The sequence below is a fragment of the Pecten maximus genome, chromosome 5, assembly GCF_902652985.1.
Source record: "Pecten maximus chromosome 5, xPecMax1.1, whole genome shotgun sequence".
Classification (NCBI taxonomy): Eukaryota; Metazoa; Mollusca; class Bivalvia; order Pectinida; family Pectinidae; genus Pecten; species Pecten maximus.
The window spans coordinates 11,912,121-11,925,945 of NC_047019.1; the positions used below are offsets into that span (position 1 = coordinate 11,912,121).

At 36.2% G+C, this 13,825-nt stretch overlaps 2 protein-coding genes across 2 annotated transcripts in view; one reads left to right on the forward strand and one right to left on the reverse strand.

Moving 5' to 3' along the window:
• The window catches only part of LOC117327166 (activating signal cointegrator 1 complex subunit 3-like), a 268,184-nt gene that overhangs the window by 17,231 nt on the left and 237,128 nt on the right, over window positions 1-13,825 (reverse strand).
• LOC117327169 lies at window positions 10,254-13,143 on the forward strand. Its single transcript, XM_033884022.1, has 3 exons — window positions 10,254-11,286; window positions 11,764-11,845; window positions 12,375-13,143. The coding sequence occupies exons 1-3, from the start codon at window positions 11,178-11,180 to the stop codon at window positions 12,514-12,516; spliced, it is 333 nt and encodes a 110-aa protein (XP_033739913.1). The 5' UTR covers window positions 10,254-11,177; the 3' UTR covers window positions 12,517-13,143.

Sequence of the window (13,825 nt, forward strand, 5' to 3'; positions counted from 1 at the left end):
AAATCTTCTCAAAATCAACAGAATCACCATATAGAATCAACAGAATCGCTTTATAGCATGAACAAAATCACTTCAACATCAGCAAAATCATTAAAGACTGGAGACAATCACCGCAGAATCAATATAATCACTTCAGCATTAACAAAATCACTTCAGTGTCATCAGAATAATTTCAGAATCATCAGAATGACTTCATAAGCAACAAAATAATTTCAGCATAATTACCTTTCATTAATATTGAAAGCTAGGTGGTGTATTCTTTCATTACCAGGGTTGTTTCAGGCTGACTAAAGTGTCAATCAAGAGTATCTATTTATAGATGACACTTTTCAGAATAATTATTATTTCAGCTAAAAGATGATTTTACTTCATAAACATTTCAACAAAATTTTATGAAGATCGAGATTCAATTCATTCTAAGTTTTCCAACTGTTTATTTTTCATTCCATAAAGTCCAATTTGGTCCCTATATGGATTGAATAGATTTTTTTAATTTTCATTGTGGCTATGAATACCAGTAGCTAGCTACCGCGCGCCTCGGAGGATATGTAGCTAGCTACTAGTATTCATAGCCGCAATGAAAATTTAAAAAAATCTATTCAATTCATATATTTACATAACCTTGATTTAAAAAATTTATGTCGAGAAAACGAGAAATTCTTTTAAAAAGAAAAATTTGTCATGAATACGACGAAATGCCAAATTATTAGAACAGCCGGGAGATCCCGCCTATGCACCACGCCATTGTTTTAATGTCGTTCCGCATTTTCCGGTCTTTTTTGTTTAATTTAATTCTTGAGTTATGGTATAATTAATTAAAATTTATATGCTCTCTCAATATTTTTAACACTTATCTCGTACCAACGTTATCGATCCAAGGGAAGCTACTCTTCCGGTCTTACTGTCGATGGCGTATTAATATGACCCGATTAATCAGGTGATTTACACGAGAGACAATGTTTTCATACGGTTTTCATAGTGTATTCATGGTCATATGTTTGTATATATATATATAAACAACGATTTGAGAAAAAGAAATATTTAAAAAAAAAAAAAAAAAAAAAAACATAATTTGAATTCTTTTAAGTTAACTTTAGATAGGCTTACAATATTTGGGTACAAGTTATGGCCGTTCAGTTGAGACTATTTAAGCTTTCATTAAACATAAACACAAACTTTCAAAAACAAAATTTCTGAGAAATATTGGGCAAAAGTTTATTGCAAGTTTGTCATAATAGATGGAAATTTTCATTAGTTATAATTTGTTTTAAATTATGTAAAATATCTTTAACATAAATTGAAACATTTGTGTTAATCTAAAGTGGTTAAGCTAACCAGTCTTAATTTGCACCACTGTGACTAAGATACCGGAGCGTGACATCATATAAGTACTATAGAGTATATATACATTGACCTATATATAATCACTGGTCATATGTAGCTATATTATATGTCCATAATTGCATAATGACGTGAGATCCGTTATGAGATGTTTAAAATGTAGATCTGGTATTTTTCTGTGTAGTATATAATGGTGAAGATTATTGTTTTAAAGACATCCTCTTTTATGTATTTTAGGCTGCATGCTCTTAATCCTAATCCATGTAATGTACGTCATATATATATATATATATATAAATGACGACAGCTAGTGTATGTAACTTCCTATGGGGCACAAAATTTGCCTTCTTACACATCAATGATTCACTGTATTTTTTCTCACGAGATTATGATGGAGGGGATGGTAATCCAACATTACACAATCACATGGAGCTTGTCAAAAAGCTGACCTCAATTTGTCAAGGTCAAGTGTGACTTAGATGCAAAAGGTTATAATCGATGTGGGTAGAGAGTGAAACTTGACTTTACACTTTTGAATGGAGTCAATTTGTCAGATATGACTGTGTGTCGGTAAAGGCAATGTCGGTAAAGTCGGTGTAGGTCAGTGTCGGTAATGTCAATGTCAATAATGTCAGTGTCGGTAAAGTCAGTGTCGGTAAAGTCAGTTTTGGTAAAGTCAGTATAGGTAAAGTCAGTTTCGGTAAAGTCAGTATAGGTAAAGTCAGTGTCGGTAAAGTCAGTGTAGGTAATGTCAGTGTCGGTAAAGTCAGTTTCGGTAAAGTCAGTGTAGGTAATGTCAGTGTCGGTAAAGTCAGTGTAAGTAAAGTCAGTGTCGGTAAAGTCAGTGTAGGTAAAGTCGGTGTTGGTAAAGTCAGTGTCGGTAAAGTCAGTGTCTGTAAAGTCGGTGTCGGTAAAGTCAGTGTAAGTAAAGTCAGTGTCGGTTATGTCAGTGTCTGTAATGTCAGTGTCGGTAAAGTCAGTGTCGGTAAAGTCGGTGGTCGGTGAAGTCAGTGTCGGTAAAGTCAGTGTCAGTAAAGTCGGTGGTCGGTAATGTCAATGTAGGTAAAGTCAGTGTTGGTAAAGTCAGTGTCGGTAAAGTCAGTGTCGGTAATGTCAATGTAGGTAAAGTCGGTGTCGGTAAAGTCAGTGTTGGTAAAGTCAGTGTCGGTAAAGTCAGTGTTGGTAAAGTCAGTGTCTGTTATGTCTGTGTAGGTAAAGTAAGTGCTGGTAATGTCAGTGTCAGTAAAGTCAGTGTAGGTTATGTCAGTGTAGGTAATGTCAGCGTAGGTAAAGTCAGTGTCGGTAAAGTCAGTGTCGGTAAAGTCAGTGTCAGTAATGTCAGTGTCGGTAAAGTCAGTGTCAGTTATGTAAGTGTAGGTAATTTCAGTGTTGATAAAGTTAGTGTCTGTAATGTCAGTGTCGGTAAAGTCAGTGTCAGTTATGTAAGTGTCGGTAAAGTCAGTGTCAGTTATGTAAGTGTCGGTAAAGTTAGTGTCGGTAAAGTCAGTGTCGGTAAAGTCAGTGTAGGTAAAGTCAGTGTAGGTAATGTCAGTGTAGGTAAAGTCAGTGTCGGTAAAGTCAGTGTAGGTAAAGTCAGTGTAGGTAATGTCAGTGTAGGTAAAGTCAGTGTAGGTAATGTCAGTGTCGGTAAAGTCAGTGTCGGTAAAGTCAGTGTAGGTAATGTCAGTGTCGGTAAAGTCAGTGTCAGTAAAGTCAGTGTAGGTAATGTCAGTGTCGGTAAAGTCAGTGTAGGTAATGTCAGTGTCGGTAAAGTCAGTGTAGGTAATGTCAGTGTCGGTAAAGTCAGTGTGGGTAAAGTCAGTGTGGTAGTAGTGTGGGAAGTCAGTAGGTAAGTCGAGTGGGTAAAGTCAGTGTCGGTAAAGTCAGGGTAGTCAGTGTAGAGTCAGTGGTCAGGTATGTCAGGTCGTAATGTCAGTAGGTAAAGTCAGTGTAGGTAAATGTCAGTGTGGTAAGTCAGTGTAAGTCAGTGTAGTAAGTCAGTGGTAGCATGTGTCTGGTAAAGTCAGTGTAGTAAGTCAGTGTGTAAAGTCAGTGTCGTAATGTCAGTGTACGGTGTCAGTGTCGGTAAAGTCAGTGTCAGTAATGTCAGTGTCGGTAATGTCAGTGTCGGTAAAGTCAGTGTGGTAAGTCAGTGTAGAATGTCAGTGTCGGTAAGTCAGTGTCGGTAAAGTCAGTGTTGGTAAGTCAGTGTAGGTAATGTCAGTGTCGGTAAAGTCAGTGTCGGTAAAGTCAGTGTCGGTAAAGTCAGTGTCAGTAAAGTCAGTGTCGGTAATGTCAGTGTCGGTAAAGTCAGTGTAGGTAAAGTCAGTGTAGGTAAAGTCAGTGTAGGTAAAGTCAGTGTCGGTAATGTCAGTGTCGGTAAAGTCAGTGTCGGTAAAGTCAGTGTCGGTAAAGTCAGTGTGGTAATGTCAGTGTCGGTAAAGTCGGTGGTAGTCAGTGTCGGTAAAGTCAGTGTAGGTAAAGTCAGTGTCAGTAAAGTCAGTGTAGGTAAAGTCAGTGTAGGTAATGTCAGTGTCGGTAAAGTCAGTGTCGGTAAAGTCAGTGTAGGTAAAGTCAGTGTCAGTAATGTCAGTGTCGGTAATGTCAGTGTCGGTAAAGTCAGTGTAGGTAAAGTCAGTGTCAGTAATGTCAGTGTCGGTAATGTCAGTGTCGGTAAAGTCAGTGTAGGTAAAGTCAGTGTCAGTAAAGTCAGTGTCAGTAATGTCAGTGTCGGTAAAGTCAGTGTCGGTAAAGTCAGTGTAGGTAAAGTCAGTGTCAGTAATGTCAGTGTAGGTAAAGTCAGTGTCAGTAATGTCAGTGTCGGTAATGTCAGTGTAGGTAAAGTCAGTGTAGGTAATGTCAGTGTCGGTAAAGTCAGTGTAGGTAATGTCAGTGTAGGTAAAGTCAGTGTCAGTAATGTCAGTGGTCGGTAATGTCAGTGTAGGTAAAGTTAGTGTTGGTAAAGTCAGTGTAGGTAATGTCAGTGTAGGTAATGTCAGTGTAGGTAAAGTTAGTGTTGGTAAAGTAGGTGTCTGTAATGTCAGTGTAGGTAAAGTTAGTGTGGGTAAAGTCAGTGTGGGTAAAGTCAGTGTAGGTAATGTCAGTGTAGGTAATGTCAGTGTTGGTAAAGTCAGTGTTGGTAAAGTAAGTGTCTGTAATGTCGGTGTAGGTAAAATCAGTGTCGATAATGGCAGTGTTGGTAAAGTGAGTGTCAGTTAAGTCAGTGTCAGCAATGACAGCGGAGCATGTCATCGTTCAGTTGGAATTGTCAAATGTGACGGATGTTGGTAAAGTCAGTGGTCAGTAAAGTCAGGTTTCCCTATTTATTACAGTGTACTTTATTTGTAAATAACTACCCACTTCGCTAATTATATATTCTTAATTAATCAAATTATTTATCAAATTAATAAAAAACATTTAGAGTTAAACGAAACAGATTACTCAAAATAAAAATTAATGACATCAAGCAATTAACAAAGACATCGTATCTGCCACATTTCAGTAGGTTCATCACACAGATTGCTAAACTAACAGATGGATTTTATTAACCAACCTGTATTGTAAGTGGATTTAAGTGGACTTTGTTTCATTGACATACTTAACCTCATTTGCCCTTGTGTTCCTCGTTTTTGTCCCTAGAATCTACACCCAGAAATGACTACTTGTCCCTACATGTAAATAAGGTTGTTTATATTGATATGTTTACATGTAATAGACTCAGGATTTCATTTCATTGAACAAATATCTATAAATGTATTAATGGAAAAATCACTGGAAATTTATGACTGAGAGTATCACATCATATTTGTAGGTGGTAATATCAGTGATATTCACAATTAACATTATAATAAATATTGACTGCTTATGAATAAAATGTACTGTAATTGAAAAATATTCTAATAAAATCAAATATTGGATGGATACCATTTATATTTACAAGTAGATGTAGCATGAATGTGGATGAATGTGTTGTATGTGTGTGTCTGTATGTGTGGTATGATAATGAATGTGTTGTATGTGTGTGTCTGTATGTGTGGTATGATAATGAATGTGTTGTATATGTGTGTCTGTAAATATATACATTATGTCATGTCTAATCTATAAATATATAAAAAGTCTAAAAAAAAAGTTTTATTGACATTACAAATTGAATTTTTAAAATAATATATCAAAATTCAACAAATTAAAAAGTATCCTACACACCTGTACCATGTATAGACTATGTGAAGTATCAGGTAAAGCTGCAGCTTTCTTTATTTCTTGTTTGATGACCATTCCCACAATTATCTTAATGTATATAGTCAGTGTCAAAGTCATATTCATTATTTCTGCCAAAGACCCCATTTCCGCTTTCTGAAATTCTACCACTTTCATACAGGTCAAAGATCATCAGCTTTTGCACTGCATTATGGGATTGGAGAGCCTTAAATGGGAGCCTCATTTGCATGTTATCGCATCTCAACGATATAAACCAGACTTGAACTTTCATCTACCGGTATATTCTACGCAATTACATTTTTCAGAACCCAGCATTACGTAAAATCTAAGTAGGGATAAAGACAATCTTAAATTTAAGTTGGTCTATCTAATCTGAGTTGCTTGGGAGGTGACTGTGACCTTTAATTAGTTAAATCAGTTCCTACATACATGTAGAGCAAAACAGTACTCAATACTAACACAGCTGATGAAAAAAGCATGTTTAGTGTGTTGTTAATCCATCTCATCAATATTTTTGTCACAGCCTATCTCTGGTATACACCTCCACTTGGTATTCAAGGTAGAGTTACAAAAGAGCGGTAACAGCTGGGCTGGTGTCTGTGTTTGCCAAGGGAGGTAACATCTGGTCATTGCACTGTACTCCGTAATTGATTAAGGCTCGCCCACAAAATAATTGCTTCATCAAATCTATAAATGATCTGCTCATTGTTATACCACTGTGTATATAAGCCAATGGCTTGTCTCAAGGTTTCTTAGCTTGAGGTAAATGATTTTACGCTTACCTAAAGAATATACTTAGTCATGTGACACAGGTATCTTTCTTACCTGACAAATGACGAATATATACGTAATCTAGAGGAATATACTTCGTCTTGTGATGCAGGTATTTTTCTTACCTGAGGAATATACTTCGTCTTGTGAAGCAGGTATTTTTCTTACCTGAGGAATATATACGTAATCTAGAGGAATATACTTCGTCTTAATGTGAAGCAGGTATTTTTCTTACCTGAGGAAAATAGTCATGTACATACAGGTAGTATTTCTAAGATGAGTAATATACTCAGTCTTTAATTTGGATTGTGATACAGGTTCAATTTCTTACCCGAGGAATATTATCCATCTTATGATACAAATAGTTTATTTTCCTGAAGAGTATGGACAATAAGGTTCTTTAAAATACAGGTGTGTAATTTTGCATGGTTATATTTTTTCTCCAACTTTCCCACCATTTTCTCCGTTGTTTTAGACAGACATTTATAACTGGTGTCTGACATTGATGTACTTGGACTGACGGCAGCCTACAGAGGGGACATATATACCCAAGAAGGTGACCAATCTACATACCAAGGTACAGAGAAATGGCTCTACACAACAACAAGGACCACATCATGAAAGAAACCTAACAAAAAGTGATGGATTTTGTGAAAATTAAACAGGAAAATATGTTTGTGTGGCCTTGCAGGTGGACTGTACTTCTGTCTGTTCTCCTGATGTGGCTACCCCAGCACCGTAAGTGGATCCATGCTGGGTCAGACAGATGAGTTGATAGACTATCTGTATTCAGCCTCTTTAGAAGAGTTTTGAGAATATATGATAAGAAGCGTATAAATCTAATGTTTCCCTCTAAAAAGATATTTGACAAAATAGGAACAATTTTCAGCTCAACTGTTATAGATTCAATTGTGCAATTGTTTTATCATGAATCTTGATCATTTTAAAAACACCTCTTTTAAAACTTTCATAGGTCATAATTTTCCGCCATTCACTGGGTTTGAAGCTTCTCGAAACTGGTCATTTTTAATTTAATAGTATGTATTTTCTAAAAATACTTTTAAAAAAAGGAAAAAAAGAAAGAAAGATAAACCACACAGAATGTCAATTTAGTAACACATCTAAAATATGACGTAATTATTATTTATGCCTATAATCTAATACCATCAACTTCTCAGGGAAAAAATATAAACTGATTATTTTCTAACATTAAGGCACTCATGATCGATATATCCCTGACAAAGAATATAAATATTGACTGACTGAAAACAAGAATAGGCTGTACACATATATATATACCAAAAGTTATATAATTACCCTATAATACCACATATCCTACAAAAGTCTACATTAACTTCTCCCAAATTTATTTTTTTTTAAATCTTAAATTGAATGAATAATTTTAAAAAGATTGTATATCCCAAAGAAATTCTATCATACTCTGTCTGAAATATTAATTTCATGCAGTTCTAAAAGCAACCATTTTTTCTGTACAGTAATTTGTTTCCCCCGTTCATAATTTTTCGTTATTTTTTTCATTAGTCGATGTTAATGAGATACAGTTTTGTCATAAGAAGTATACCGCATCCTGTTGGTGATTAATGTAGCAGTAGCAGTAACAGTAGCATCTTTAACAATGAAGACGTGACAATTTTAGAATTTTAAATTATTTTCAGATTGTATGATCACCAGCGACGAAATTTGTGCAGGTCAGCAGCTGTCCCTCACCTGTACTGAAGGCTGGCTAATTCACATCATCTACGAGACCTATAGCTACAGTACCACACCTTGTACCAGCGACCTTGACCCTGGCACTGTGACATGTACGAAGGCTGAGTTCCTGGCCCCTCTCAGTGTGGGCCACTGTAACGGGAAGGGATCCTGTATGTTTACTGTATCCACTAATACTACCATCTCATCATGTAACAAGACAGCCACTGCTCTGTCTGTACACTACAAGTGTATTTCAGGTCAGTACTCAATTTTATTGACTCTTTATAAGGACTAACAATTGACAAGGAGTCAACTGACCAAAAGCCAAGGTCACTGGCCCAAAAGTTAAGCCAAGGTCACTGGCCCAAAAGTTTAGCCAAGGTCACTGGCCCAAAAGTTAAGCCAAGGTCACTGGCCCAAAAGTTTAGCCAAGGTCACTGGCCCAAAAGTTTAGCCAAGGTCACTGGCCCAAAAGTTTAGCCAAGGCTACTGACCCAAAAGTTTAGCCAAGATCACTGGCCCAAAAGTTTAAAGGTCAACATCAAGTTTAGTATTTTTCACTGATGAACATATTGTTGTGACATTATGAAGCAAAAATTAGGATTACGGTAAGGGTATTCCTGAAGTGTCTGTTTCTCAGCTTCTTGAGAAAGATACCACCACAAAGTATCTAATTACTGACCTTTAAGGATCTTAATACTTGAGGTTATGTGGCCAACACTCTGACCAACAGAGCTCTTGCAGCCCCTCACTGGATTAAAGGTCAAGGTCACTTGAGTGAAAAGTTGAAAGACAAAGTGGATCTTTGAATCTGACCCTGGCTCTTAATGGGGGAGGTTTTGAAATAAAACAAATCAATGCAAACAAATGATGATTGCACCAGTATTTACATTTATGTTAATTTAGCCCAGCAAATATTGAGGTGGAAGGAAACAAAATTTACATCATAGTAAAGGTAAAACGTATTTTTTGTTTTCTTGCAATTATTTTTGAAGTCTAAATGTCAAACGTCAACTTCAGTTATATGGGCAGTTGTCTTTTTGATGATTATGGGTGATATATTGCTATTTGCTGACCTGTTAGCATTCTATATATATATCTATACTGAAGTTTACCATTGATTATTGTGACAAACAGTGCTATTGGTGGGGATATCATCTTGGAACAGTATTATGAACGATTATTCACAAATTTCTCTTCTACTTCATTTACAGAAGCTAGTGTATTTACCATCTGCAGTGACGTCACATTCCAGCAAACGGAACAACTCTACCTAGCAACTCCAGATTTCCCTAGCAACATATTAGGACAGCAGAAAAACTGTTCCTGCACTCTGATTGGTGAAAACATCAATGGGACAGTTTTACAGCACACTCGAGATCCTGATAGCTCGGTGATCATGAGTCTGTCCACAAATCGGGGTACACAACACATCAACCGCCGAAACATCCTCAATACCATCATCTTCTCAAACCTCACAAAAATTAACCTCTTCCTGGAAAACCAACTTGAGGAACAAGTTTATAAGATCTGGCTAGGATTTAAAGGGAATGGTAAGTTTTCTTTTCATTGAAGTTTGAATCTGTCTATGGATTTATCTGATGGACTCCATAAGTAAATTAGGGCCAAGACTGATTCAGAATTTAACGTTTAGAGATGCAATCATGAAGCAAAATTAAGAGAATAAATTTTTAAATGGTACCATCTTTATCAAGTAGTTATAAGCCCATGCCTGGTAACAAGCTAACCAATACTTACGCTATTTCACTATTTCAACATTTCTATAATAATACACTCAATCAACAATTCTATTTAGGTTCCTTTTGTATCATTGAGCTTCTAGATCTTGTGATACTTTTAATTAGAAATTCTAAAATTAAACTTCTAAAAGAAAGACAGAATAAGTATGTGATCTAGGACAGGTTTCTTCCAAGACTTGAACACATGAAAAAAAAAAAAAAATTAAAAAAATGGATAAGTACAATATATATATACATGTATACATCTTTCATGTTTATAGGAATGTCTTTAAAGTGTCAGTATGAGAGACCGGAGCCAGAGACCAGCCCTACGGGGGTATCTGTAAACCCAACAATGAGTCTGGTGACCAATGAAACCAAAGGAGACATTATCTTATCCACAGAACAATCGAAAGTGAATCGGACAATTTCACTGGTACAGAATATCTCTGTCACTCCAACAATCTCTGTCACTCCAACACAAACTTTCAGCAGCCAATCAAACACAATCAACTGCTCAGAAACCAAAAACAGCAAAAATCTTAAATGTAACAGTGACAATGTGGCCCTTGGAATTTCATCTAGCTTGAGTGAAGTCCCATCTACTTGGGACTGGATTAGGGAGCTAGATACCATGGTGCCAATGGACGTTGACTTATCAACGCACATAGAATCATCTATACAAGAAATGATAGCGACCAAGGGGACAAGTGAGGTTCCAACAAAATCTCTGATTTTTACGAAATTAGAGTCCCCAACAAAGACAGTGATTCCCTTTAGTGACACAACACATATTCAGTCATCAATGAGGAATATCATAGGGACATCCATACCAGAAAATTCAGGAATGTCTTCTGTGACATCTTCTCGAACAGAGAATTCTGGGACATTTACTGAGACAGAGAATTCTGGGATATCTAGTGAAACACAGACTTTGGGGACGTCTTCTGGGACAGAGAATTCTGGGATATTTAGTGAAACACAGACTTTGGGGACGTCTTCTCGAACAGAGAATTCTGGGATATCTATTGAAACACAGACTTTTAGGACGTCTTCTGGGACAGAGAATTCTGGGATATCTATTGAAACACAGACTTTTGGGACGTCTTCTGGGACAGAGAATTCTGGGATATCTAGTGAAACAGAGACTTTGGGGACGCCTTCTGGGACAGAGAATTCTGGGATATCTACTGAAACAGAGACTTTGGGACGTCTTCTGGGACAGAGAATTCTGGGATATCTACTGAAACAGAGGCTTTGGGGACGCCTTCTGGGACAGAGAATTCTGGGATATCTACTGAAACAGAGACTTTGGGGACGCCTTCTGGGACAGAGAATTCTGGGATATCTACTGAAACAGAGACTTTGGGGACGTCTTCTGGGACATCTACTGGGATGGATCAGAAACTGGGGACAAATACACCAACTATTGAAATGCCATCAAGTGTAACCTCTAATACAAATCAAACCAATCCAGGATTGCCACTAAAGACTGCAGACCAAGGTAAATTATAGATGAAAAGATTACTTTTTCTAATCTACATCCAGAGCCCAGTTGTTCAAAAGGCGATTAGCTTAATCACTTGATTAGTGAAAATCTCATTTCTACTTTAATTCAAAACCTGAGTGTGTGTATTCCTTAAGATAGGTAAAGAGGAAGAGTGTTATCGTTTCATGAAATTTTGTTAAGTTAGTTTTACCAAAATTGATTTTATCAAGATTTTAAAATTGTTGTTAAACCGTGATTAGCCTAATCACCTGTTGAACAACTGGGCCCTGGTGACGTTTTGACCTTAACAATTTAATGGCTTCAAAAAAGGGTTATTTGTCTTCTACAAATGATCAAATATTTTATTCAAACAATCTGAGTATGAGAGTCTAAGCTGTAGATGAATTTATTTCAGACAAATATCTTCTTATTCTATAATGAATCTATATAACACCATCCCCAAACCTTAATGGACTTGGGTGATTGTTTCAGATGTCGCCTTGCTGATTATCGTCAGCTGTCTTGCTTTTGTCCTACTGGTTGCCATGGTTATATTTATTGTCATTATGTGGAGGTAAGACTTACAAGCATGTATATCAATTTAGTAGAGCCAAGCTAAACTCTATTATTGTAGTACAGTTAAGGGTGTATGCTACCTAAATATTGTTTATGACCCAAAATGGTAATTTAGGTTTGGAATGATTTGATGACAATGTTCAGAAGGTACATAAGGATCAATGACATTACTGGGTTCTTATGAGAGACAATTAACAGTCATGATTTAATGATGACATACTTGAAAGGTATTAAAGAGACTTCTAGCTTGAAAGGCATTTCTACATCATTTGGTGACATAACAGGGTTCTTATGAGAAAGGGAGATAACTCTTATCAGAGAACTGATTCATAGGTTTGACCTTGAAGGTCACATGATTAACCAGAGCTGTGTATCAGAGAACTGATTCATAGGTTTGACCTTGAAGGTCACATGATTAACCAGAGCTGCTAATCCATTACATGTTTGTGATAATTAATGAACAAATTAAATAAATATGTGCATATTTAATTTTATCCGAATTTAACCTTTACATTGTGACTTTTCAGACGAGCCAATGTGAACCAGCACACTCAAGAAGAAACCCATATCTACGATGCTTATCATCATGACAACGGTAGCCTGGGGCCTGACCCTCTCGGAGAGGATCATTCCTACTATGCTCCGGCTAATGGATCCATATTGACATGAACAAGAGGATGTGGCTATGCTATAACAGAGGAGTATTATATATCCAGGGGAAAAAAAGAGATTTTCTAGCTAATCTTTTTCATTATAATATCATTTGAGTGTATGCATTAAAGCTCCATGGAAGCAGAATCGGTGATATCTCATGCAGTTAAAACATCGGAAGATTTGACCTCAGGTGAAAATCCTAGGCAGCTGTGCTTTTTATGGAAGTTAAGATCATGAACCTTCCAGGGCTGTTGCGGTGTGTCTTTAGGCTAATGAGAAAGGACTTTTTTTATTCCAATTGCTCTGGATAGCATTGCAACTGGAATAGCTACTGCATGATGTTTAGTCAGGTAGCCACCAGCTACTACAAGGAGACAATAATGCCTTCAAATGATTCTGGCTGTTTACAAAGCAATACCACCATCATACAAACAAACTTCCTAATATAGGTTCTTCCTAATTATAAATAAAGGTACTTCCTAAATATAGGTACTTCCTAAATATAGGTAGAGCAAGATAAACAATGGTTTAAGTCCTAATTGTGTCTCTTCATGTATTTTTTGTTTTTGTTTTGATTTTATTTATATATTTATATTATTATTATTTCTGTTTCAACCAAATAAAATAAAATAAAAACATACAAGGTGAGATTGATTCATAATTAACATCATTAGAAGAAGATGAGGAGAAGATTGAAATAGATGAATGCTACTTCATATGTTTCCCTTCAATCAAAGAGGTCACATAATTACCAGGTAGTAATTAAACTATAGTTTGAATCCCCAGTCAATTAACGATGTGTAAATTTCAACGAACTGTTTAGTCAAGTCGGACTGGATGACCTCTGTGTTTACGTGCACAATGTACATCAATATTGTGTTAATCCAAGTGTCGATCATGACTCAATTTTACTCAGAACAGTGATCGGTTGTTTCTTATACGCACATGTAATCACATTAGAAGGAACAGCCAGCTATAGTAAATAGTTGACTCTCGAGTCCCAACCGAAGTAGTCCTATGTGTCCTATGTATTTTGTACTGGGAGTATACATATATACTTGGAAAACCCTCTTGACTTAATTTACATTGAATACAGTTAAATCAAACACAGAAGCAGATATCCGAAAAAAATACACATGTGAGAAAGTATACATACATTCAAACTGTTTTTTTATCAGCCCAAGCTGGTAAAATTCGGACACAAAATTGACAAGGTTTTTCTAAAAAAAAATTTGGTGCTAATACAAAGATATGGTAAAGAACTTTTTAAACCATATAAAGGTGATTTTTCAGGTGCGTAAATTACATGTTTTTTATTGTATGA